At 46.6% G+C, this 27,752-nt stretch overlaps 1 protein-coding gene across 5 annotated transcripts in view; it reads left to right on the top strand.

Annotated features, from left to right (window-relative positions):
• Nucleotides 1-27,752, top strand: part of POLA1 (DNA polymerase alpha 1, catalytic subunit) — a 1,252,649-nt gene that overhangs the window by 233,971 nt on the left and 990,926 nt on the right. For all 5 annotated transcript variants that reach the window (XR_010241483.1, XM_063955699.1, XM_063955698.1 and 2 more), the window contains exon 13: nucleotides 22,204-22,278. Coding sequence is in view for 4 of the 5 variants with exons in the window: in XM_063955699.1 (XP_063811769.1) it covers nucleotides 22,204-22,278 (75 nt within the window). In the remaining variant the exon portion in view is untranslated. The remainder of the gene's footprint in view (nucleotides 1-22,203; nucleotides 22,279-27,752) is intronic.

Here is a 27,752-nt window from a genome sequence, read left to right as displayed (position 1 = left end):
CCAGAATCCATGAAAAATGAGGGAGAAAAGTCAGCCGAAAAAGGGGCGGGGCTATCTACTTCAGCACACTGGCGCCATTTTTTCTTCACAGTGCAGCTGGAAGACAGCTCCCCATGATCTCCCCTGTAGTTTTCAGGCTCAAAGGGTTAAAAAGAGAGGGGGGGCACTAAATTTAGGCGCAATATGTGTATACAAGCAGCTATTGGGGGAAAAATCACTCAGTTATAGTGTTAATCCCCGCATTATATAGCGCTCTGGTGTGTGCTGGCATACTTTCTCTCTGTCTCCCCAAAGGACTTTGTGGGGTCCTGTCCTCAGTCAGAGCATTCCCTGTGTGTGTGTGGTGTGTCGGTACGGCTGTGTCGACATGTTGGATGAGGAAGGTTACGTGGAGGCGGAGTAGAGGCCGATAAATGGGATGTCGCCCCCTGTGGGGCCGACACCAGAGTGGATGGATAGGTGGAAGGTATTAACCGACAATGTCAACTCCTTACATACAAGGCTGGATGACGTAACAGCTGTGGGACAACCGGCTTCTCAGCCCGTGCCTGCCCAGGCGGCTCAAAGGCCATCAGGGGCTCAAAAAACGCCCGTTACCTCAGATGGCAGACACAGATGTCGACACGGAGTCTGACTCCAGTGTCGACGAGGTTGAGACATATACACAATCCACTAGGAACATCCGTTGCATGATCTCGGCAATGAAAAATGTGTTACACATTTCTGACATTAACCCAAGTACCACATAAAAGGGGTTTTATGTTTGGGGAGAAAAAGCAGCCAGTGTTTTGTTCCCCCGTCAGATGAGTGAATGAAGTGTGTAAAGAAGCGTGGGTTCCTCCGATAAGAAACTGGTAATTTCTAAAAAGTTACTGCTGGCGTACCCTTTCCCGCCAGAGGATAGGTCACGTTGGGAGATATCCCCTAGGGTGGATAACGCGCTCACACGTTTGTCAAAAAAGGTGGATACGGACACTTTGAAGGAGCCTGCTGATAAAAAGCAGGAGGCTATCCTGAAGTATGTATATACACACTCGGGTACTATACTGAGACCTGCATTTGCCTCAGCATAAATAGTGCTGCTGCAGCGTGGTCTGATACCCTGTCAGATAATATTAATACCCTAGACAGGGATAATATTTTGCTAACATAGAGCATATTAAAGACGTCGTCTTATATATGAAGGATGCACAGAGGGATATTTGCCGGCTGGCATCCAGAATTAATGCAATGTCCATTCTGCCAGGAGGGTATTAGAGACCCGGCAGTGGACAGGTGATGCTACCTTTAAAAGGCACATGGAGATTCTGCCTTATAAGGGTGAGGAATTGTTTGGGGATGGTCTCTGGGACCTTGTATCCACAGCAACAGCTGAAAATTTTTTACCTCAGGTTTCCTCACAGCCTAAGAAAGCACCGTATTTTCAGGTACAGTCCTTTCGGCTTCAGAAAAGCAAGCGGGTCAAAGGCGCTTCCTTTCTGCACAGAGACAAGGGAAGAAGGAAAAACCTGCACCAGACAGCCAGTTCCCAGGATCAAAAATCTTCCTCCGCTTCCTCTGAGTCCACCGCATGACGCTGGGGCTCCACAGGTGGAGACAGGTGCGGTGGGGGCGCGTCTCGGGAACTTCAGGGACCAGTGGGCTTGCCCACAGGTGGATCCCTAGGTTCTGCAAGTAGTATCACAGGGATACAAGCTGGAGTTCGAGGCGACTCCCCCTCGCCGTTACCTCACATCAGCCTTGCCTGCTGCCCTCGGAGAAAGGGAGGTAGTACTGGCGGCAATTCACAAGCTGTACTTCCAGCAGGTGAAATCAAGGTACCCCTCCTTCAACAAGGCTGGGGTTACTATTCCAGAATGTTGTGGTACCGAAACCAGACAGTTCGGTGAGACCCATTCTAAAATTGAAATCCTTGAACACTTATATACGAAGGTTCAAGTTCAAAATGGAATCGCTCAGGGTGATTATTGCAAGCCTGGAGAATTTCATGGTATCACTGGACATCAAGGATGCTTACCTGCATGTCCCTATTTACCCTCTTCACCAGGAGTACCTCAAAATTGTGGTACAGGATTGTCATTACCAATTCCAGACGTTGCCGTTGGTCTGTCCCCGGCACCGAGGGTATTTACCAAGGTAATGGCCGAAATAATTATCCCGTACTTGGACGATCTCCTTATAAAGGCGAGGTCCAGGGAGCAGTTGCTCGTCAGAGTAGCACTATCTCGGGAAGTGCTACAACAGCACGGCTGGATTCTGAATATTCCAAAGTCGCAGCTGGTTCCTACGACGCGTCTACTGTTCCTGGGTATGGTTCTGGACACAGAACAGGAAAAAAGGGTTTCTCCCGGAGGAGAAGTCCAAGGAGTTGTCGTCTCTAGACAGAGACCTCCTAATACAAATACAGGTGTCGGTGCATCAATGCACGCGAGCCCTGGGAAAGATGGTAGCTTCTTACGAAGAAATTCCATTCGCCAGGTCCCATGCAAGGATCTTCCAGTGGGATCTGTTGGACAAGTGGTCCGGGTCGCATCTTCAGATGCATCAGCGGATAACCCTGTCTCCAAGGGCCAGGGTGTCACTGTTGTGGTGGCTGCAGAGTGCTCATCTTCTAGGGGGCCGCAGATTCGGCATACAGGACTGGGTCCTGGTGACCACGGATGCCAGCCTTCGAGGCTGGGGGGCAGTCACACAGGGAAGGAACTTCCAAGGACTATGAAAAAGTCAGGAGACTTACCTACACATAAATATTCTGGAACTAAGGGCCATTTACAATGCCCTAAGTCAGGCTAGTCCCCTGCTTCAACACCGGCCGGTGCTGATCCAGTCAGACAACATCACGGCGGTCGCTCATGTAAACCGACAGGGCGGCACAAGAAGCAGGATGGCGATGGCAGAAGCCACAAGGATTCTCCGATGGGCGGAAAATCATGTGTTAGCACTGTCAGCAGTGTTCATTCCCGGAGTGGACAACTGGGAAGCAGACTTTCTCAGCAGACACGACCTCCACCCGGGAGAGTGGGGACTTCATCCAGAAGTCTTCCAAATGATTGTACACCGTTGGGAAAGGCCACAGGTGGACATGATGGCGTCCCGCCTCAACAAAAAGCTACAAAGATATTGCGCCAGGTCAAGGGACCCTCAGGCGATAGCTGTGGACGCTCTGGTAACACCGTGGGTGTACCAGTCGGTGTATGTGTTCCCTTCTCTGCCTCTCATACCCAGGGTAATGAGAATAATAAGAAGGAGAGGAGTAAGAACTATACTCATTGTTCCGGATTGGCCAAGAAGAGCTTGGTACCCAGAACTCCAAGAAATGATTTCAGAGGACCCATGGCCTCTACCGCTCTGACAGGATCTGCTGCAGCAGGGGGCCTGTCTGTTCCAAGACGTACCGCGGCTGCGTTTGACGGCATGGCGGTTGAACGCCGGATCCTGAAGGAAAAGGGCATTCCGGAGGAAGTTATCCCTACGCTAATTAAAGCTAGGAAAGAAGTGAACGCAAACCATTATCACCGCATATGGCGGAAATATGTTGCGTGCTGTGAGGCCAGGAAGGCCCCAACGGAGGAATTTCAGCTAGGTCGATTTCTGCACTTCCTACAGTCAGGGGTGACTATGGGCCTAAAATTGGGTTCCATTAAGGTCCAGATTTCGGCTCTATCGATTTTCTTCCAAAATGGAACTGACTTCACTGCCTGAAGTTCAGACTTTTGTTAAGGGAGTGCTGCATAGTCAGCCCCCGTTTGTGCCTCCAGTGGCACCGTGGGATCTCAACGTGGTGTTGGATTTCATTAAGTCGCATTGGGTTGAGCCACTTAAATCCGTGGAGCTAAAATACCTCACGTGGAAAGTGGTCATGCTGTTGGCCTTGGCGTCGGCCAGGCGTGTATCAGAATTAGCGGCTTTATCATGCAAAAGCCCTTATCTAATTTTTTTATATGGATAGGGCGGAATTGAGGACTCGTTCCCAATTCCTTCCTAAGGTGGTATCCGTTTTCATGTGAACCAACCTATTGTGATGCCTGCGGCTACTTGGGACTTGGAGGATTCCAAGTTACTGGACGTAGTCAGGGCCCTGAAAAATATATGTTTCCAGGACGGCTGGAGTCAGGAAAACTGACTCGCTATTTATCCTGTATGCACCCAACAAGCTGGGTGCTCCTGCTTCTAAGCAGACTATTGCTCGCTGGATCTGTAGCACGATTCAACTTGCACATTCTGGGGCTGGACTGCCGCACCCTAAATCTGTAAAAGCCCATTCCACGAGGAAAGTGGGCTCTTCTTGGGCGGCTGCCCGAGGGGTCTCGGCTTTACAAATTTGCCGAGCTGTTACTTGGTCGGGTTCAAACACTTTTGAAAGAGTCTACAAGTTTGATACCCTGGCTGAGGAGGACTTAGAGTTTGCTCATTCGGGGCTACAGAGTCATCCGCACTCTCCCGCCCGTTTGGGAGCTTTGGTATAATCCCCATGGTCCTTACGGAGTCCCAGCATCCACTTAGGACGTCAGAGAAAATAAGATTTTACTCACCGGTAAATCTATTTCTCGTAGTCCGTTGTGGATGCTGGGCGCCCGTCCCAAGTGCGGATTGTCTGCAATACTTGTATATAGTTATTGCCTAACTAAAGGGTTATTGTTGAGCCATCTGTTGAGAGGCTCAGTTATATTTCATACTGTTAACTGGGTATAGTATCACGAGTTATACGGTGTGATTGGTGTGGCTGGTATGAGTCTTACCCGGGATTCAAAATCCTTCCTTATTGTGTCAGCTCTTCCGGGCACAGTATCCTAACTGAGGTCTGGAGGAGGGTCATAGTGGGAGGAACCAGTTCACACCAGGTAGTTCTAAAGCTTTCTTTAGTTGTGCCCTGTCTCCTGCGGAGCCGCTATTCCCCATGGTCCTTACGGAGTCCCAGCATCCACTACGGACTACGAGAAATAGATTTACCGGTGAGTAAAATCTTATTTTCTTCCTTTGAGTGTCCCAATGTATTTTTGGAGCTGGGGCGTCATTGTACGTGGGTTAGTGCGATTGCCTTTTTCTTTTTTTGTTCCTTTAATTCTGTATCTACCATGGCTAATGAAGTGAGTAATTGCATGGACAAGAGACACAAACTTTTTTTTATCAGTAACTTTAAAAAAAAAATTAATTCTAAATTGCCAAGTGGACATTAACCACCTTATAAACAGCCTACAAGCTTGACAGTTGATTGTCACACCTGTTGGATATGCTACTGTTTTTACAGAACCAAGCCTTGATAATTACCTGGCACAGTCTATTTCTGAGCTCAGGCTGCTTGCTTTGTCTCGCCTTGAACTGTCCCTCCACTTCCTTTTAAAACATTTGTATGAGCTTGTTTGCCCGGAAGTCATATTGTCCCTTGGCAAGGCTACTAGTTGTTAAATTCGTTTAACTTTCAGGAAAAAGCATTACCTTATTACACAAGGTGATTACTGTTGTTTACATCTGAGTTCCCGCCCCAAGACAAGTTAAACCCACCACATTATCATACATGAATCCGGTATTGCTAATAACTTATTGCTGCAATATGAGACAATATCCTCACACCCACCGGATTACTGCTTATGTGACCCTGAACAATATAATCCCACACAAGATATATTTATCCATTCCCATCCTCGTGGTGTGTGTGTGTGTGTATATATATATATGTATATATGTATATCTATATATATATCTATCTATATATCTATCTATATATATATATATATATATATATATATAGAAAAAGTGGCACATAGCGCCAACGTTTCAGCGCAGCGCAGGGCGCTTTTTTCAAGGCTGTGTGCTGGTGCTGCAAACAAACTCTTTGTTTGCAGCACCAGCACACAGCCTTGAAAAAAGCGCCCTGCGCGGCGCTGAAACGTTGGCGCTATGTGCCACTTTTTCTATTGATTTTTTTCAATACACTTGTATTCATTTCACCAAGACCCAGGAGTGCCGCCTGTTCTTGTTATAGAGGGATTGGACAGATATTTCACCATCTCCTAACAGGAACATTTTTGCTTGCTATACACTGCTTTTGTGGAAGGGGGGGGTGCCCTGGGCAGCATATAAACCTCCTATATCTGTCTGGCAACAGAGGACTAAGTGCCTGGGCACTGTCTGAACCCCCGCCAGTGTAAAAATTTGTAAAAATGAGCGGGTCTGAAGCGCGCCAGTACGGGGGCGGGGCTTAGCCCTTACAGCACACAACCCGGCTCCATTTTCTCTTCACAAGGCTGCAGAGACGCTGGTACTTCCTCACACTGCTGTACAAGTAACATGGTGAAAAACGGGGTGGGGGGGGGGGGGGGGGCACAGCGATTTTGGTGCAGTATAATAAGATTTTACTCACCGGTAAATCTATTTCTCGTAGTCCGTAGTGGATGCTGGGAACTCCGTAAGGACCATGGGGAATAGACGGGCTCCGCAGGAGACTGGGCACTCTAAAAGAAAGAAAGATTAGGTACTATCTGGTGTGCACTGGCTCCTCCCTCTATGCCCCTCCTCCAGACCTCAGTTAGGATACTGTGCCCGGAAGAGCTGACACAATAAGGAAGGATTTTGAATCCCGGGTAAGACTCATACCAGCCACACCAATCACACCGTATAACTCGTGATACTATACCCAGTTAACAGTATGAAATATAACTGAGCCTCTCAACAGATGGCTCAACAATAACCCTTTAGTTAGGCAATAACTATATACAAGTATTGCAGACAATCCGCACTTGGAATGGGCGCCCAGCATCCACTACGGACTACGAGAAATAGATTTATCGGTGAGTAAAATCTTATTTTCTCTGACGTCCTAGTGGATGCTGGGAACTCCGTAAGGACCATGGGGTTTATACCAAAGCTCCCAAACGGGCGGGAGAGTGCGGATGACTCTGCAGCACCGAATGAGAGAACTCAAGGTCCTCCTCAGCCAGGGTATCAAATTTGTAGAATTTAGCAAACGTGTTTGCCCCTGACCAAGTTGCAGCTCGGCAAAGTTGTAAAGCCGAGACCCCTCGGGCAGCCGCCCAAGAAGGGCCCACTTTCCTCGTGGAATGGGCTTTTACTGATTTAGGATGCGGCAATCCAGCCGCAGAATGCGCCAGCTGAATTGTGCTACAAATCCAGCGAGTAATAGTCTGCTTAGAAGCAGGAGCACCCAGTTTGTTGGGTGCATACAGGATAAAAAGCGAGTCCGTTTTCCTGACTCCAGCCGTCCTGGAAACATAAATTTTCAAGGCCCTGACTACGTCCAGTAACTTGGAATCTTCCAAGTCCCTAGTAGCCGCAGGCACTACAATAGGTTGGTTCAAGTGAAAAGCTGATACCACCTTAGGGAGAAACTGGGGACGAGTCCTCAATTCTGCCCTATCCATATGGAAAATCAGATAAGGGCTTTTACATGACAAAGCCGCCAATTCTGACACACGCCTGGCCGAAGCCAAGGCCAATAACATGACCACTTTCCACGTGAGATATTTCAGATCCACAGTTTTAAGTGGCTCAAACCAATGTGATTTCAGGAAACTCAACACCACGTTGAGATCCCAAGGTGCCACAGGAGGCACAAAAGGGGGCTGAATATGTAGCACTCCCTTTACAAAAGTCTGAACTTCAGGCAGTGAAGCCAGTTCTTTCTGGAAGAAAATCGACAGAGCCGAAATCTGGACCTTAATGGAACCCAATTTTAGGCCCATAGTCACTCCCGACTGTAGGAAGTGCAGAAAACGACCCAGCTGATATTCCTCTGTAGGGGCCTTCCTGGCCTCACACCACGCAACATATTTTTGCCAAATACGGTGATAATGGTTTGCGGTTACTTCTTTCCTGGCTTTTATCAGCGTAGGAATGACTTCCTCCGGAATGCCCTTTTCCTTTAGGATCCGGAATTCAACCGCCATGCCGTCAAACGCAGCCGCGGTAAGTCTTGGAACAGACAGGGCCCCTGCTGTAGCAGATCCTGTCTGAGCGGTAGAGGCCATGGGTCCTCTGACATCATTTCTTGAAGTTCTGGGTACCAAGCTCTTCTTGGCCAATCCGGAACCACGAGTATCGTTCTTACTCCTCGCCTTCTTATTATTCTCAGTACCTTTGGTATGAGAGGCAGAGGAGGGAACACATAAACCGACTGGTACACCCACGGTGTCACTAGAGCGTCCACAGCTATCGCCTGAGGGTCCCTTGACCTGGCGCAATATTTCTTTAGCTTTTTGTTGAGGCGGGACGCCATCATGTCCACCTGTGGCCTTTCCCAACGGTTTACCAACAGTTTGAAGACTTCTGGATGAAGTCCCCACTCTCCCGGGTGTAGGTCGTGTCTGCTGAGGAAGTCTGCTTCCCAGTTGTCCACTCCCGGAATGAACACTGCTGACAGTGCTACGACGTGATTTTCTGCCCATCCGAGAATCCTTGTGGCTTCTGCCATCGCCATCCTGCTTCTTGTGCCGCCCTGTCGGTTTACATGGGCGACTGCCGTGATGTTGTCTGATTGGATCAGTACCGGCTGGTTTTGAAGCAGGGGCCTTGCCTGACTTAGGGCATTGTAAATGGCCCTCAGTTTCAGAATATTTATGTGTAGGGACGACTCCTGACTTGACCAAAGTCCTTGGAAATTTCTTCCCTGTGTGACTGCCCCCCAGTCTCGAAGGCTGGCATCCGTGGTCACCAGGACCCAGTCCTGTATGCCGAAACTGCGGCCCTCTAGAAGATGAGCACTCTGCAGCCACCACAGCAGAGACACCCTGGTCCTTGGAGACAGGGTTATCAGCCGATGCATCTGAAGATGCGATCCCGACCACTTGTCCAACAGGTCCCACTGGAAGGTACTTGCATGGAACCTGCCGAATGGAATTGCTTCGTATGAAGCCACCATTTTTCCCAGGACTCGTGTGCAGTGATGCACCGATACCTGTTTTGGTTTTAGGAGGTCTCTGACTAGAGATGACAGCTCCTTGGCTTTCTCCTGTGGGAGAAACACTTTTTTCTGTTCTGTGTCCAGAACCATCCCCAGGAACAGTAGGTGTGTGGAAGGAACCAGCTGTGATTTTGGAATGTTTAGAATCCATCCGTGCTGTTGTAGCACTTCCCGAGATAGTGCTACTCCGACCAACAACTGCTCTTTGGACCTCGCCTTTATAAGGAGATCGTCCAAGTACGGGATAATTAAAACTCCCTTTTTTCGAAGGAGTATCATCATTTCTGCCATTACCTTGGTAAACACCCTCGGTGCCGTGGACAGTCCAAACGGCAGTGTCTGGAATTGGTAATGGCAATCCTGTACCACAAATCTGAGGTACTCCTGGTGAGGATGGTAAATGGGGACATGCAGGTAAGCATCCTTGATGTCCAGGGATACCATGTAATCCCCCTCGTCCAGGCTTGCAATAACCGCCCTGAGCGATTACATTTTTTTATGTATGTGTTCAAGGATTTCAAATTTAAAATGGGTCTCCCCGAACCGTCCGGTTTCGGTACCACAAACAGTGTGGAATAATAACCCCATCCTTGTTGAAGTAGGGGCATCTTGACTATCACCTGCTGGGAATACAGCTTGTGAATTGCCTCTAGCACAGCCTCCCTGCCCGAGGGAGTTGTCGGCAAGGCAGACTTGAGGAAACGGGGGGGGGGAGACGCCTCGAATTCCAGCTTGTACCCCTGAGATACTACTTGAAGGATCCAGGGATCCACCTGTGAGCGAGCCCACTGATCGCTGAAATTTTTGAGGCGGCCCCCCACCGTACCTGGCTCCGCCTGTGGAGCCCCACCGTCATGCGGCGGACTTGGAAGAAGCGGGGTAGGACTTTTGTTCCTGGGAACCTGCTGTTTGTTGCAGCTTTTTTCCCCTACCTCTGCCTCTAGACAGAAAGGACCCGCCTTTTCCCCGCCTGTTTTTCTGGGGTCGAAAGGACTGTACCTGATAATACGGCGCTTTCTTAGGCTATGAGGGGACATGGGGCAAAAATGCTGACTTCCCAGCTGTTGCTGTGGAAACTAGGTCTGAGAGACCATCCCCGAATAACTCCTCACCCTTATAAGGCAAAACTTCCATGTGCCTTTTCGAATCTGCATCCCCTGTCCACTGCCGAGTCCATAAGCCTCTCCTGGCAGAAATGGACAATGCACTTATTCTAGATGCCAGCCGGCAGATCTCCCTCTGTGCATCTCTCATGTATAAGACTGAGTCTTTTATATGCTCTACGGTTAGCAATATAGTGTCCCTGTCTAGGGTGTCACTATTTTCCGACAGGGAATCTGACCATGCAGCAGCAGCACTGCACATCCATGGTGAAGCAATAGCTGGTCTCAGTATAATGCCTGAGTGTGTATATACAGACTTCAGGATCGCCTCCTGCTTTCTATCAGCAGGCTCCTTTAGGGCGGCCGTATCCGGAGACGGTAGTGCCACCTTTTTTGACAAACGTGTGAGCGCTTTATCCACCCTAGGGGGTGTTTCCCAACGTGACCTATCCTCTGGCGAGAAAGGGAACGCCATTAGTAACTTTTTAGAAATTACCAATTTTTTATCGGGGAAAGCCAACGCTTCTTCACACACTTCATTTAATTCTTCAGATGGGGGAAAAACTATTGGTAGTTTTTTCTCCCCAAACATAATACCCTTTTTTGAGGTACCTGGGTTTATATCAGAAATGTGTAATACCTCTTTCATTGCCTCAATCATGCAACGAATGGCCCTAGTGGACATTAAATTAGACTCTTCGTCGTCGACACTGGTATCGGTATCCGTGTCGACATCTGTGTCTGCCATCTGAGGTAGTGGGCGCTTTAGAGCCCCTGATGGCCTTTGAGTCGTCTGGGCAGGCACGAGCGGAGAAGCCGGCTGTCCCGCATTTGGCATGTCGTCAAATTTTTTATGTAAGGAGTCGACACTTGCACGTAATTCCTTCCACAAGTCCATCCACTCAGGTGTCTGCCCCGCAGGGGGTGACATCACATTTATAGGCATCTGCTCTGCCTCCACATAAGCCTCCTCATCAAACATGTCGACACAGTCGTACCGACACACCGCACACACACAGGGAATGCTCTTAACAGGAGACAGGACCCCACAAAAGCCCTTTGGGGAGACAGAGAGCGAGTATGCCAGCACACACCAGAGCGCTATATAATGCAGGGACTAACTGAATTATGTCCCCTTATAGCTGCTATAAGTTATACTGCGCCTAAATTTAGTGCCCCCCCCTCTCTTTTTTTACCCTTTCTGTAGTGCAGACTGCAGGGGAGAGCCAGGAAGCTTCCTTCCAGCGGAGCTGTGAGGGAGAAATGGCGCCAGTGTGCTGAGGGAGATAGCTCCGCCCCTTTTTCGGCTGACTTTTCTCCTGCTTTTTATGGATACTGGCAGGGGTAATTATCACATATATAGCCTCTGGGGCTATATATTGTGATTATTTTGCCAGCCAAGGTGTTTATATTGCTGCTCAGGGCGCCCCCCCCCCCCAGCGCGCTGCACCCATCAGTGACCGGAGTGTGAGGTGTACAGAGGAGCAATGGCGCACAGCTGCAGTGCTGTGCGCTACCTTGGTGAAGACTGAAGTCTTCTGCCGCCGATTTTCCGGACCATCTTCATGCTTCTGGCTCTGTAAGGGGGACGGCGGCGCGGCTCCGGGAACGAACACCAAGGAGGGGTCCTGCGGTCGATCCCTCTGGAGCTAATGGTGTCCAGTAGCCTAAGAAGCCCAAGCTAGCTGCAAGCAGGTAGGTTCGCTTTTTCTCCCCTTAGTCCCTCGTTGCAGTGAGCCTGTTGCCAGCAGGTCTCACTGTAAAATAAAAAACCTAAAATATACTTTCTTTCTAGGAGCTCAGGAGAGCCCCTAGTGTGCATCCAGCTCAGCCGGGCACAGAAATCTAACTGAGGTCTGGAGGAGGGGCATAGAGGGTGGAGCCAGTGCACACCAGATAGTACCTAATCTTTCTTTTAGAGTGCCCAGTCTCCTGCGGAGCCCGTCTATTCCCCATGGTCCTTACGGAGTTCCCAGCATCCACTAGGACGTCAGAGAAATTAGTTTATAAAAGCGCTGCAGGTCTGGGACATTGTCTGTAGTGTTCAGGCCGGGTTTTGGCGCTGGGGTGTGAGCTGGCTATATCTCCCTCTGTGTCTCTCTGACAGGGTTTACTGTAGGTCTGTCCCCTGTAAGTCCAGTGTATCTACGTGTGGTGGGTGCACGTGTGTCGGCATGTCTGAGGCGGAGTGCTCTTCCCAGGAGGGAGACTGTGTTATGGACACAAAAGGCTGTGGGAGTGACCCTGTCGGCACCGCCGACACCGGATTGGGTGAATGTTTTGAGTGCTTTGAATGCAAATGTGGCTCTGATTAATAAAAGATTGGATAAATCTGAGTCAATCAGCACCAGGCTTAGAAGAAATCCGTAGAAGATGTGTTGTTTCAAGTCCAGACCCCTTCGGGGTCACAAAATCGTTCATTTGCCCAGCTGGCAGACACGGATACCGACACGGACACTGACTCATGTGTCTACTATAGTGATGCCAGATTAGATCCAAAACTGGCAAAGAGCATTCAGTACATGATTGTGGCTATATAAGATGTATTACATATCACTGAGGACCCTACTGTTCCTGATTCTAGGGTCTGTATGTATAAAGGGAAGAAACCTGAGGTAACATTTCCTCCCTCTCATGAACTGAACGCATTTTGTGAAAAGGTTAGGGAAAATCCTGACAAAAAGTTTCAGATTCTTAAAAGGATTGTAGTGGCGTACCCGTTTCCCTCTGGGGATAGGGAAAAATGGGAGTCACCCCCCCATTGTGGACAAAGCTTTATCACGGCTGTCCAAAAAGGTGGCTTTTCCGTCCCCTGACACGGCAGCCCTAAAGAATCCTGCGGATCCTAGGAAGGAAAATACATTTAAATCCATTTATATCTCCACGGGTACGCTACTCAGACCAGCCATTGCATCTGCGTGGGTGAGTAGTGCTATCGAAAAATGGTCAGATAACCTGTCAGAGCTTTGAAAATTTATGTTGCCAGAACGGCTCCGTTTAGGAAAACAGAGGCTCTGTTTGTCCTGTATGCTCACAATAAAATTGGGGCTCCTGCTTCCAAGCAGACTATTGCGCGCTGGATCTGTTATACGATTCAGCAGGCTCATTCTACGGCTGGATTGCCATTACCGAGATCGGTGAAGGCCCATTCTACCAGAAAGGTGGGCTCATCCTGGGTGGCTGCCCGAGGGGTCTCGGCTTTACAGCTTTGCCGAGCAGCTACTTGGTCGGGTTCAATCACCTTTGCGAAGTTCTACAAGTTTGATACCCTGGCTGATGAGGATCTCATGTTTGGTCAATCAGTGTTGCAGAGTCATCCGCACTCTCCCGCCCATTCTAGAGCTTTGGTATAAACCCCATGGTTCTTGAAGTGTCCCCAGCATCCTCTAGGACGTATGAGAAAAGAGGATTTTAATACCTACCGGTAAATCCTTTTCTCTTAGTCCGTAGAGGATGCTGGTTCGCAAGCATAAGGAACCTCGTCGGTCAGCAGCTTGAACCTGACACTCTATGATACAGAGACTTGGCTGTCAGCACTGCACCACTGGAGGGTCTACCACGTGTTCTAAATTGGTTAGACATTATACCCATTTGAATTGCCTTCACTCCTGAGTCTCTGAGTGTCAGGTTCAAGCTGCTGACCGACGAGGTTCCTTATGCTTGCGAACCAGTTAGATTCTATACACATATGAATCTTCCCCATATTCGAATATCTGAATGTCAGACTCAAGCTGATGATATATGAGGTATGGTCCTCGCTGTATCAATCAAGTCCCATTGAAATATTGAAACGTTGTTCATACATCTTTGAATGACCTTTTATGTGCTGACAATATGTTCTGAAATGAAGAGATTTTACCCCTGATGAAGTCTTGGAACAAAGCGAAACGCGTTGAATTATTTATCTATCTATTATCTGATGTTACCTCCGAATCTACAATAAGGAGAAGGAGGAAATCGTAGTGATATATCTACGCTTTTTCCTCATCACTACAAACTGATTGTTCAAATTGTGCGACAAATGTAAATGTATCAACTCTGTATACTTATGAACATTTGTGTCGGGTTTATATGTTGTTTTAATAAATTTTTATGTTAGTATTTGTTATCTGACGTAATTTATCCGGAGAGTACTGTAAGGGTCCGTTTTTAGGTAGGGCGTTGATATAACTCCCTTGGCGCCATCTCCTCTATTTCGTTTCATATATATATATATATATATATATATATATATATATATAGTTACGAGTAAAGCGGCACTCTCAGGTCTTCATTCAAGAAGGACAGGACATCACCCCGTCAAGCAACGTTTCGGTTTTATTTCAAAAAACCGTCTTCAGGCTTACATAACAGTACACAAACAAAATTCTTACCTATATAGCAGCATATCACCATGTGCAGATCGTGCCAGGTGTGCACAGCGTCCATTTCCGCCAAAGCGTCAATTTCCGCTGACATCACCTGGAACGCAAAGAAACCACTGTGTATTAACCCTTCACCAACAAATCATATTCAAGTGACAGAGACATGGACACATATATTTCAAAAGTCAATAAACACAATAGTGCAAATTAACTAATTCATTATTACATAATGATGACTATATGCAGTCAGACATGTAAGGATACAAATACTTATGCAACGGTGATTGTTTTTGTAATTAAAAACTAAAACATAACTCATTACAACCAGCCTTTAAAACAAAAAACTGGAGAAAGACAATGTTTCATTTAATCCATGTGGGGCTATGGTATTTAGAAAATAGATCCACCTGGTTTCACACCGCAACAACGCTTTGTTGCGATCACCCCCCCTGCGTCCTTCAGGGATGTGATCGATCATTTTATACCTTAAGCTAGATAAATTGTGACCCTTAGCTTTGAAGTGCTTGGCAACAGGTTGTTCCGAAACCCTGCCTTCTAGGGCTAATTTGATGGCACTCCTGTGTTGTGCCATCCTCTCTTTGAAGGTACAAGAGGTTTTACCTACATAAAGGAGTCCACATGGACACTTTATGTAGTATACTACAAAACGAGTGGTACAAGTTAGACAGTGTGTTATTTTGATTGCTTTACCCGAATGCGGGTGATAACATGTATCACCAGTTTCCAAGTAAATACATGTTGTGCAGCCTAGGCACTATAATTGCCAGGCTTTTTACTCAAAAAATTACTTGATTGTGGAGATGAGAAATCTGAAATATCCGAGTGCACCAGCATGTCACGCAGATTTCTACCTCTCCGATAACAAGGTAACAGCTTGGTACTGGATAGAGATTTTAAATCGGGGTCAGCTTGCAATATCGGCCAAATCCTTTTTGCCTTAGAAGTCAGCTTTTTACTTGCAGTAGTAAATTTGCTTACATATACCAATGCTTCTTGGTCACCCTTACTCTTGCTAGTTGACTTACACTTAGGGGTAGCTAATACCTTCATTTTAGCTTGTTGTAACAATTTATTCGGATAGCCCCGTTGTAAGAATCTCTGGATCATCAAATCCATTTGATTCAATTTATCTTGTTCATTGCTACAGATGCGATGCACTCTGAGCAATTGGGAATAAGGAAGTCCCCTTTTTAGGGGTTCTGGGTGAAAACTGGAAGCTAATAAATAATTGTTACAATCTGTTGGTTTTCTAAATATAGAGGTGTTAAAGCCAGTAGCAGATCTATTAATACTGACGTCAAGGAAATGGATATTGTCTTTCTGAATGTTGAATGTGAATTTAATATTGGGGTCTCTCATATTAATCTCTGTCATCATTAGAACAAAGGACTCCCGGGTACCAGTCCATAATAAAAACACGTCGTCTATGTACCTAAGAAAAAACGGAATATACCTCTTATATTCCTCTTTAGCAAAAAAGAGTTGTTTCTCAAGATCAAACATGAATGCGTTCGCATACGCGGGGGCCACAGGGGACCCCATCGCGCAGCCAAGCACTTGCAGGTAATAACACTTATTAAATAAGAAATAATTGCGTGTGAGAACCAAGTTAAGAAGATCAATGAAAACATTAACGTCTGGTCCATGATATAATTGCGGATTATCCTCGATCAATTTTCTGACCGCAGGAACACCCCTATCATGTGGTATGTTGGTGTACAGACTGACAATGTCAGCTGTACATAACCAACATTCCCCAGTTGGTACATTAGCACTATTCAATTTCTCCAGAAATGAAAAAGTATCTTTTAAATATGTGCTCTGATTTTGAATGACAGGTTGTAGATAATAATCTAGATATCTAGAAACTTGGTAGAATAACGAGTTGCGGGCAGCAATGATCGGGCGACCGGGTGGATGGGTCGCACTCTTGTGAAGTTTTGGGATCAAATAAAAAACAGGTGTGGCTGGTGTTTTATTCATTAAAGCTACGACTGTATCAGAGTCAATCAGACCATCCCTGTCCGCACCCTGCAATACATAGCTTAAATCACTAATGAATTCATCTGTAGGATCACGCATCAGTTTAATGTAGACATTAATATCAGATAATTGACGATCAGGGGTTAGATGTGTTTAAACTATGTGTATGAGAATATAAATGTTATACATTTGATATATCATACATCAAATGTCTGGTATGTAAATGTCAGCTTGTATGTGGTTTTGGAAGTTTATTTAGCAAGTAAGGGTTTGGCTTGTGTTTGTGTAGGATATATTGTTCTCTTGTTTGTTCTGACTTCCAGTGCAACAGTGACAGTCCAATATCTGTTGACTTGATATACAACTCTAAAACAATTGGGGCAAACAACGGTATTTACACATTCTCTCAGCCCAAGGTCCATTTCCCATGGTCACAATGACTGCGTAAACAAGAAAGTCTGATACATTCAAGACACTGTATTTGAGTTCCTGGAAGTATGACCTTTGCATGTGTATAAGAGCGATTTGCTATTTTGTGTGCGCACAGTAACTTGCCGTTGAAGTGTGTATAAACTAGGTGTAAATTATGCACTATATAGATAAAATATTGGATAGGACTTTGTGGCTTTTCTATGCGAATGCGTATGATACCGTATTTACTCATACCACGTGCTAATACGCAGGGCTTCATCAGCCAATGTACGCAGCGTGCGGGTATGCGCACACACGGCGATTGCGCACCTGCACAGAGGCCACTCTGGTGTTTGCACGTTTTGAGTGTAGGTGTAATTTTTTCGACTTTGACATAGTTTAACTGGTATCACTGACAATGTCTGTTTTATATCTTGCAATAATTTACTTTTCTTTATAGAGGATTCTAATAAACCCAGGAACAGTATGGAAATGCCAGAGTTCTGTCTTGGTCCAGTACTGAAGGGCCCGATTTTGAGTGCTTTCCTGACTCCCCTCTTTTCCAACATTGAGATCTCCTTTTGTTTTGGCAAGTACTCTGTAAGACAGCATGCAAAGGATGATTTGGTGTCAGTGGTGTGGCAGGCATGACACAAGGAATGAGCTGTCCTATCCCTGAACTTAACATGATTAGAAGTTCCAGGTTGCGTTTTGGATTACCAAAAGTTGAGATTGATAAATGGGAAACTCTTCATAACTTGGATGCCCCTATAGCACTTGTGTGAGACTTCCGTTTTTCCTATCCCAAAATTACAGATTTATACTCGTACACATTTAGTTGTTGTATGGCAGACTTGGGGGTTTATTCAATTGCTGTCGAAACTGCCGTCTTGTCAGAAAGACCGCAGTTTCCGACTGATTTAGGTCGGTAGGGTTTCCGACCTATTCAATAGGGTTTTTTTTTTCCCCCGACAAGTCGGGAATTCCCAACTGGTCAGATAACACCTGGATCGGCTGAATAGCCGCGGATCCACGTGTTTTTATTGGAAACGCGGCCAAATCCGACAGGTTTTGGACCAATTTCTGACCATCTCAATTAGACTATAAAAAAAAGTCGGATTGAGTAGATGAGACGGGGGAGCGCGTCAGCAGGGCACATAATAGGCAGTTACCTCCTATTGATAGACAGGCGTCCCCCCGGCCAGGCTCCCCTCTCCCGGCAGCAACGGGCGCCCCCCATGGCCAGGCTTCTCTCTCCCGGCAGCAACGGGCGCCCCCCATGGCCAGGCTTCTCTCTCCCGGCAGCGACGGGCGCCCCCATGGCCAGGCTCAAATTTGAGCGGGACTACAGCGCGCCGGGAAGGGACTTGGCTTAGCCGCACAGCTCACCAGCGCCATTTTCTCTCTCCACAGCCGCTGCAGAGACGCTGGCCCGGACCTCCAAGCTCCTTCCCAGTAACAAGGGAGCAAAACGGGCGGGCGGGTGGGGGGGCACATGCAATTTGGTGGACAAGTCTGGAAGCCGGACTGACGATAAACATTCTGGAACTGAGAGACGTCTACAACGGGCTGCTCCAAGCGGCCCATCTTCTGAGAAATTGGGCCATTCAAGAGCAGTCGGACAATTTGACAACAGTGGCTTACATAGATGACAGGGCGGAACGAAGAGCAGAGCTGCGATGGCAGAGGTAACAAAAATCATCCTCTGGGCAGAAAAACAAGCGTTGGCGCTGTCAGCAATCTTCATCCCGGGAGTAGGCAACTTGGAACCGGACTTCCACAGCAGACACGATCTCCATCCAGGGGAATGGTCTCTCCATCCGGAGGTGTTCAAGGAGGTAACAGATATTTGGGGCATAGCCCAGATCGACATGATGGCCTCTCGTCTCAACAAGAAGCTTCGGCGTTATTGCAGGTCGAGGGACCCGCATGCAGTGGCGGTGGATGCCCTAGAGACTCCGTGGGTGTTCCAGTCGGTGTACGTGTTTCCTCCCTCCACTTCCACTCATCCCAAGAGTTCTAAAGCTCATAAGGAGAACAAAGGTTCAAGCGATCCTCATTGCTCCAGACTGGCCAAGAAGGGCTTGGTACGCAGATCTTCTGGATCTACTGCAAGAAGTGCCGAGGCCTCTTCCTCTTCGGGAGGATCTGCTGCAGCACGGGCCGTTCGCCTATCAAGACTTACCGCGGCTACGTTTGACGGCATGGAGGTTGAACTCCTGATACTAGCTCGGAAGGGCATTCTGAACAAGGTTATTCCTACCCTGATACAGGCTAGGAAAGGAGTCATGTCTAAGCATTACCTTCGAATTTGGAAAAAATATGTACCTTGATGTGAGTCTAAGATATTTCCTGCGGTGGAGTTTCAAATGGGATGGTTTCTCCTCTTCTTACAAGCTGGTGTGGATATGGTCCTAAAGTTGGGATCTGTGAAGGTCCAGATTTCGGCCCTATCCGTTTTCTTCCAAAAACAATTGGCTGCCCTTCCTGAGGTTCAGACTTTTTTGAAGGGATTTCTGCACATCCAACCTCCCTTTGTACCGCCTACGGCGCCTTGGGACCTTAATGTGGTGTTGCAGTTCCTCCAATCGGACTGGTTTGAGCCTCTACAGGGGGTTGAAGTCAAATTTCTTACGTGGAAAGCTTTTACTTTGTTGGCCTTTGCTTCTGCTAGACGTGTGGCGGAGTTGGGGGCTTTATTGTGTAAAAGCCCATACTTGATCTTCCACGAAGATAGAGCTGAGGTCCGGACACATCAGCAATTTCTTCCGAAGGTTGTGTCGGCATTTCATATCAACCAACCTATTGTGGTGCCAGTGGATACTGACGACTCAATTTCATAAAAATCCTTGGATGTTGTAAGGGTTCTGAAAATTTATGTGAAGAGGGCTGCTCGTCACAGGAAATCGGACTCTCTGTTTGTCCTATATGATCCCAAGAAAATTGGATGTCCTACTTCTAAGCAGACAATATCAGGTTCACTAGCCAGCATGCGTATTCTATGGCAGGCTTGTCGTGTCCTACGTCTGTCAAGGCCCACTCTGCACGTAAGGTGGGGTCTTCCTGGGCTGCTGCCCGGGGTGTCTCGGTGTTACAACTTTGCCGAGCTGTAACTTGGCCTGGGTCGAACACGTTTGCAAAGTTCTACAAGTTTGATACTTTTACTGAACTTCAGATCATCAGAGGCCAATCAGTTCTGCAGGAGCCTCCGAGCTCTCCTTCCCGTTCTGGGAGCTTTGGTACATACCCATGGTACTAATATGGACCCCAGCTTCCCTGGACGTAAGAGAAAATAGGATTGTGGTTACCTACTGGTAAATCCTTTTCTCGTAGTCCGTAGAGTATGCTGGGCGCCCGCCCTGTGCTTTGTTTTCTTGCAATCTGGTTCAGTTCATTTTTATTTTTAGTTAAGTACTATGTTGTTTACTTGGTAAGTAATGTTCTCAGCAGTTGCTGAGTGTTTCAAGCTATTTAGCTTGATGTGCCTTGTATGTGTGAGCTGGTATGAATCTCGCCACTATCTGTGTTAAATCCTTCTCTCGAAGATGTCCGTCTCCTCGGGCACAGTTTCTAGACTGAGTCTGGTAAGAGGGGCATAGAGGGAGGAGCCAGCCCACACTCTCAAACTCTTTAAGGGCCAATGGCTCCTGGTGGACCCGTCTATACCCCATGGTACTAATGTGGACCCCAGCATCCTCTATCGACTATGAGAAAAGGATTTACCGGTAGGTAACCAAAATTCTTATTTTCTCGTAGTCCGTAGAGGATGCTGGACGCCCGCCCAGCGCTTCGTATTCCTGCATTGTTACTTGGTTAAGTATTGTTGGTTCAGTCGTTGCTGAATCGTTTTAAGTTGGTTAGCTTGGCTTTCCTTTTGTTATGTGTGAGCTGGTGTGAATTTTACCACTATCTGTGTATTTCCTTCTTTCTGTCTGTCTCCTCAGGCACAGTTTCTAGACTGAGTCTGCTAGAAGGGGCATAGAGGGAGGGGCCAGCCCATATTCTTAAACTCTTAAAGTGCTAGTGGCTCCTAGTGGACCCGTCTATACTCCATGGTACTAAATAAAACCCCAGCATCCTCTACGGACTATGAGAAACGGATTTATCAGTAGGTATATAAAATCCTATTTTTAGTTCTCCCCTTAAAAGTTAACCAAAGTTAAATGTTTTCCAGAGGTGATATCATTTCTCTTTGGTTTCTTATTTTTTTATTTTATCATGCGAGTCTTTATTAGAAAAATGACTGTTCCTGAAGAGTGGAGCACAAATATTAATAGTGCCAGAGTTCTAAAAGGCTTTGTAACCCAGGGTCTAGTGTTCCTCAGTGAATTCAAAGAAAATGATTTAACTGCAGTATAAAATCTCCCCCACCTCTGCCACACATCCATTTTAACACCGTGCAGAGGCCAGTATAGAACAAGAAATTCAAATCAAATTAAACACACTTTTTTTAGTTACCTGAAAAACAGAATTGCTAAAGATTTACAATTTTTATTGTAACTATTGCATGATTTTAAGTTAGTTTTTGTGGTATGTTTTCTATTCTAGTAATGAAAGCCTAGTAAAGGTTTGCTAACCGCACTTGTGAAGATTTAACATGATCTGGTCATCAGTACTTGCAAAGACATTAGTTACGCATCACAAGATAATCTCCTGATACCTTCACTACAAGTGTGAAACACTCCATTACCAAACACTTAAGGTGCACACACACTGGGCGTTTTTACCCATCGTGTATGCACAGCGATGATACCAGTAGATGGATGGCGGCCGCCAGCGATGATTCGGGAGCACTCATCAGCTATGGCTATGTACAATTCTGACTATATACAATTTTGACCATACTAGAAACTAGATTGCACACAATATAGTCAAAATTGCCTTGCCTGAACAGTGTATTTTTCTTGCGATACCAACCCTGCGGGAACGCGCATCGGTATTGCAAGCTGTATACATACGGTGCGATATGTGCTATCTTTTCTTACGATTTTTACTATATAGTCAAAAACGTAAGCACACATCGCACCGTGTGTATGCACCTTTAGTTTCCAAACAGGTGTTGTTGCCCTATAGGGTTTAATGTCTTATCAGCAGTTACAGTTGTCTTGAACCACACATAAGCTACTACTATTTAATATCTGCAGGAGAAATGTAACAAAAACAAAGTTGACAATCCCAAATTTAGTTATGCAAAGTGCACATTTTTACTTTAGTCATACAGATTTACATTAGAATACTATTCTTTTACTGCCAATGTATAAATTCATGTTCTGTCATAGCTCCCTTCTGTGTCTTACTATTGTGTCAATATAATACTAATCTACTATTACTTTGTATCACTGATTTTTATTTGTATTACTTTCTGTATGCGTAGTTAGCCACATAATTGAATCTCTTTTTCCAGAAAGCTGAAAAGAATTATGCTTTTGAGATTCCAGATGTCCCAGCCAGCTCAGAATATCTAGAGGTTCGATACTCGGTTAGTAACAATTCTTAACCTTTGATTATTGTATTTAAAAATGTGTATTAAAAAATAAACTGATCTCCGTAAATGTGTGTGTGTATATATATATATATATATATATATTTATATTGACATATGGGTTTCCAAGGGAGCTATTACAACATTAAATATTTTTTCTCCAAACTCCTTTGACCACAATCATATAAATAAAATTCAATTTCTCTAACGTCCTAGAGGATGCTGGGGACTCCGTAAGGACCATGGGGAATAGATGGGCTCCGCAGGAGATAGGGCACTTTAAGAAAGCTTTGGATTCTGGGTGTGCACTGGCTCCTCCCTCTATGTCCCTCCTCCAGACCTCAGTTTTACACTGTGCCCAGAGGAAGATGCATTAGAAAGCATTTTTGTTTGGATTTTTCTATTTTTACAGGGAGCACTGCTGGCAACAGGCTCCCAACATCGAGGGACTGGGGAGAGAGGAGCAGACCTACTTAAATGATAGGATCTGCTTCCTCGGCTACTGGACACCATTAGCTCCAGAGGGGGTGAACACAGGTTCGTCCTGGGCGTCCACCCCCGGAGCCACGCCGCCGTTCTCCTCACAGAGCCAGAAGAACAGAAGCAAGAAGACGTCTCAGGCGGCAGAAGCCTTCAGCGGCTTCACTGAGGTAACGCACAGCACCGCAGCTGTGCGTCATTGCTCCACACACCTCACACACTCCGGTCACTGTATGGGTGCAGGGCGCAGGGGGAGCGACCTGGGCAGCAATAATAACACCTCAAAACATGGCAAAAAGATATATACATGTACAGCTGGGCACTGTACATGTATATAAAAGAGCCCCCGCCATTTTTACACAAATTTGAGCGGGACCGAAGCCCGCCGCCGAGGGGGCGGGGCTTCTCCCTCAGCACTCACCAGCGCCATTTTTCTCTCCACAGACTGCTGAGAGGAAGCTCCCCGGACTCTCCCCTGCTTACACACGGTGAAGGGGTGTTTAAAAGAGAGGGGGGGGGGGCACATAATTGACGGATAAGATATTATACAGCGCTGCTGGGGAAAAACATTTTGTGTTGGTCTCCAGGGTCATTGCGCTGGGGTGTGTGCTGGCATACTCTCTCTCCAAAGGGCCTTAAAGGGGATACTGTCTTCAGAAAAGAGTTTCCCTGTGTGTATGAAGTGTGTCGGTACGTGTGTGTCGACATGTTTGACGAGGAAGGCTCGCTTAATGTGGAGGGGGGAGTGTTTGAATGTCAGGTCGCCGTCGGCAACGCCGACACCGGACTGGGTGGATAGGCTGAATTGTCTTAAATGCAAATGTGAATCTCCTGCATAAAAAGTTAGACAAGGCTGAGGCTAGGGATCAGTCAGGTAGCCAGACCGTTCCTGTCCCTGTGGCGCCAGGACTTTCAGGGTCTCAAAAGCGCCCCATATCCCAGGTCGCTGACACAGATACCGACACAGATACTGACTCTAGTGTCGACTATGAGGATGCAAAATTACAGCCGAAGGTGGCAAAGGGTATTCGATACATGATTATTGCCATAAAAGAGGTTTTGCATATCACTGACACGAGGGTTCACATGTATAAAGGGAAAAAGCCTGAGGTCACGTTTCCGTCCTCATTTGAGCTAAGCGAATTGTGCGAAAAGGCTTGGGAGTCTCCGGATAGGAGACTACATGTTCCCAAAAGGATTCTTATGGCGTATCCTTTTCCACAGAAGGATAGGATACGATGGGAATCTTTGCCTAAAGTAGACAAGGCACTGACACGCTTATCCAAGAAGGTGGCACTGCCTTCTCCGGATACTGCTTCCCTCAAGGATCCTGCTGATCGCAAGCAGGAAATTAACATGAAGCACATTTACACACATTCAGGAACTATCGTTAGACCGGTCATGGCGTCGGCCTGGGTTGGTAGTGCTGTCGTGGCATGGGCAGACTCCTTATCTACGGAGATTGACACCTTAGATAGGGATACCATTCTAATGACCATTGAGCATATCAGAGATGCTGCCTTGTATATGAGGGATGCTCAGAGAGACATTTGTTTACTAAGCTCCAGAATAAACGGTATGTCTATTTCTGCTAGGCGACTCTTGTGGACCCGACAGTGGACGGGAGACGCCGACTCAAAGCGGCATATGGAGTCATTGCCTTACAAGGGGGAGGAGTTGTTTGGAGAAGGCCTCTCGGACCTTGTCTCTACTGCTACGGCCGGTAAATCTATTTTTTTCCTTATGTTCCCCCGCAGCATGCTAAGAAGGTACTGATTTATCAAATGCAGTCCTTTCGTTCCAATAAAAGCAAGAAGGTACGTGGATCGTCCTTTGTTGCCAGAGGTAAAGGCAAGGGAAAAAAGCTGCACTCGGCTAGTTCCCAAGAGCAGAAGTCCTCCCCTACTTACGCAAAGTCCACAGCATGACGCTGGGGCTTTCCGGGGGGGCGGGGGGGGGGGGGGGTCAGATCAAGTGGGGCCATGTCTTCGTCAGTTCAGCCACGTCTGGGTTCTCTCACAGGTGGATCCCTGGGCAATAGAGATTGTTTCCCAGGGATACAGACTGGAATTCGAAGACATGCCTCCTTGCCGGTTTTTCAAATCGGCTCTGCCTGCTTCCCCGTCGGAGAGGGAGCTGGTGTTGGCTGCAATTCACAAATTGTACATTCAACAGGTGATAGTCAAAGTTCCTCATCTCCAGCAAGGAGAGAGTTATTATTCATCCCTGTTTGTGGTACCGAAACCGGACGGTTCGGTCAGACCCATTTTAAATCTGAAATCCCTGAACCTCCGGTGGCGCCTTGGGACCTTAACGTGGTATTAAGTTTCCTCAAGTCACCTTGGTTTGAACCACTCAAAACAGTAGAGTTGAAATACCTCACTTGGAAAGTGGTCATGTTGTTGGCCTTAGCTTCTGCAAGGCGGGTTTCGGAATTGGCGACTTTCATATAAAAGCCCATACCTGATTTTTCACATGGATAGGGCAGAGTTGAGGAGTCATCCTCAATTTCTGCCCAAGGTGGTCTCGTCTTTTCATATGAACCAACCCATTGTCGTGCCTGTGGCTACACGGGACTTGGAGGATACCGAGTCCCTGGATGTGGTCAGGGCTTTGAAGATTTATGTGACCAGAACGGCTAGGATCAGGATGACCGAAGCTCTGTTTGTTCTGTATGCGGCCAACAAGGTTGGCGCTCCTGTTTCAAAGCAGACTATTGCTCGCTGGATCTGTAACACGATTCAGCAGGCGCATTCTTCGGCAGGATTGCCATTACCTAAATCGGTTAAGGCCCATTCCACTAGGAAGGTGGGCTCTTCTTGGGAGGCTGCCCGAGGGGTCTCGGCACTACAACTGTGCCGAGCTGCTACTTGGTCGGGGTCAAACACCTTTGCAAAGTTCTATAAGTTTGATACCCTGGCTGAGGAGGACCTTGTGTTTGCTCAATCGGTGCTGCAGAGTCATCCGCACTCTCCCGCCCGTTTGGGAGCTTTGGTATAATCCCCATGGACCTTACGGAGTCCCCAGCATCCTCTATGACGTTAGAGAAAATAAGATTTTACTTACCGGTAAATCTATTTCTCGTAGTCCGTAGAGCAGGGCTGGCCAAACCAGTCCTCGAGATCTTTCAACAGTACACATTTTCCAGAGCACCTAGCTGGTGCACAGGAGTAGTCATTACTAAGTAAGATGTGCTGCATTCATTCCTAACTGACAATTCTACAGATCTCCAGGAGGCCTGGAAACATGAACTGTTGGTAGATCTCAAGTACCGTTTTGGCCAGCCCTGCCGTAGAGGATGCTGGGCGCCCGTCCCAAGTGCGGACTTCTTCTGCAAGACTTGTATATAGTTATTGCTTACATAAGGGTTATGTTATAGTTGATCGGGTTTGAACCGAGGCTATGTTCTTGTTCATACTGTTAACTGGGTAGTTTATCACAAGTTATACGGTGTGATTGGTGTGGCTGGTATGAATCTTGCCCTTAGATTTACAAAAATCCTTTCCTCGTACTGTTCATCTCCTCTGGGCACAGTTTCTCTAACTGAGGTCTGGAGGAGGGACATAGAGGGAGGAGCCAGTGCACACCCAGAATCCAAAGCTTTCTTAAAGTGCCCATGTCTCCTGCGGAGCCCGTCTATTCCCCATGGTCCTTACGGAGTCCCCAGCATCCTCTACGGACTACGAGAAATAGATTTACCGGTAAGTAAAATCTTATTTTTTTATTTATATATATATATATATATATATATATATATATACACGATGGATCCCAATTCATTTAAATACTGTATCAGCAACACATATAGTACGTGTTGCTGATACAGTATTTATATGAATTGGAATCCATCGTATATATGGATAAAAAATTGGATTTTATTTATATGATTGTGGTCAAAGCAGTTTAGAGAAATATTTAATGTTGTAATAGCTCACTTGGAAACCCCTATGTCAATCTTTTTCTTTTTGTACCTTATCTAACAGAAGGTACCTCCCAAGGTGAAGCTAATCACTAGCGCAGAATTAGGTCTTAAATTCGATATATACATATGTATTCCATAAATATAAGAACGGTACTCGGGGTCTTCAGATAACCTGTCATATGTTAAAACACATCTTAAGTCACTGTTTCTGTGTATGTAAACAGTCTTCAGAAGCTCTGTACACACAGACAGCTGTAGGTTTTGTCTGTATGTACAGTTATACCACTTTTACACTCGCACTCCCGGGTCACTCCCGGGTTGCTTCCCGGGATGCGTCCCAGGATGCCTTCCCGGGACTGACCCCTTTCACACTGCACTAAGACCTGGGATCGACCCGGGACAGCCCCATTTACACTGATCCCGGGATATCCCTGCAAATGCATTAGTATGTCATTAGAAATGGCCTTGGGCTCAGAAAAGATGACATCAGCTTTTCTGAGCCCAAGAAAGCTCCAATCCGAGTCCTTTTAACAGTCCCGGGATAGTGAATCCCGGGACGGACCCTTTCACACTACCCAGCTTCCCGGGACGGTCCCGGGACCAACCCTGCTTTTGACCTGGGATGAAATCCCGGGATGCTCGTCCCGGGAAATTGTCCCTGTACCCATTTACACTGAGAAGAATCCCGGGATGATGCGCGTTCACGTGCAATATCCCGGGATTTTTCTGCGAGTGTAAAAGGGGTATTATTGTCCTGAAGACTGTTTACTCATTGAAATGTTGACATAAGATGTGACATTTGTAAGTGTTGTTTTAATATGACATGCTATCAGAAGACAATGAGTGCACTCACTTTATTTATGGATTGTTTACATGGTAAATCTGTGTTTTGACTGGGCGTTTATATTGGATTTACTGTTTCACCAATCTGCAGATCATCTGCTGATCGTTTGATGATTAATTTAATGATCTGCAAAACATTAATCCAAGTTGCCCTTGACAGAAAGCTTTTGATATAATTATGCAATAAGTCTCTTACACAGAGCCAATGTACAGTCCCCAAAAACTG

Source organism: Pseudophryne corroboree, chromosome 2 (assembly GCF_028390025.1).
Source record: "Pseudophryne corroboree isolate aPseCor3 chromosome 2, aPseCor3.hap2, whole genome shotgun sequence".
Classification (NCBI taxonomy): Eukaryota; Metazoa; Chordata; class Amphibia; order Anura; family Myobatrachidae; genus Pseudophryne; species Pseudophryne corroboree.
The sequence above is the reverse complement of the archived record's forward strand: the minus strand, read 5'-3'. Positions and strand labels throughout refer to the sequence as shown.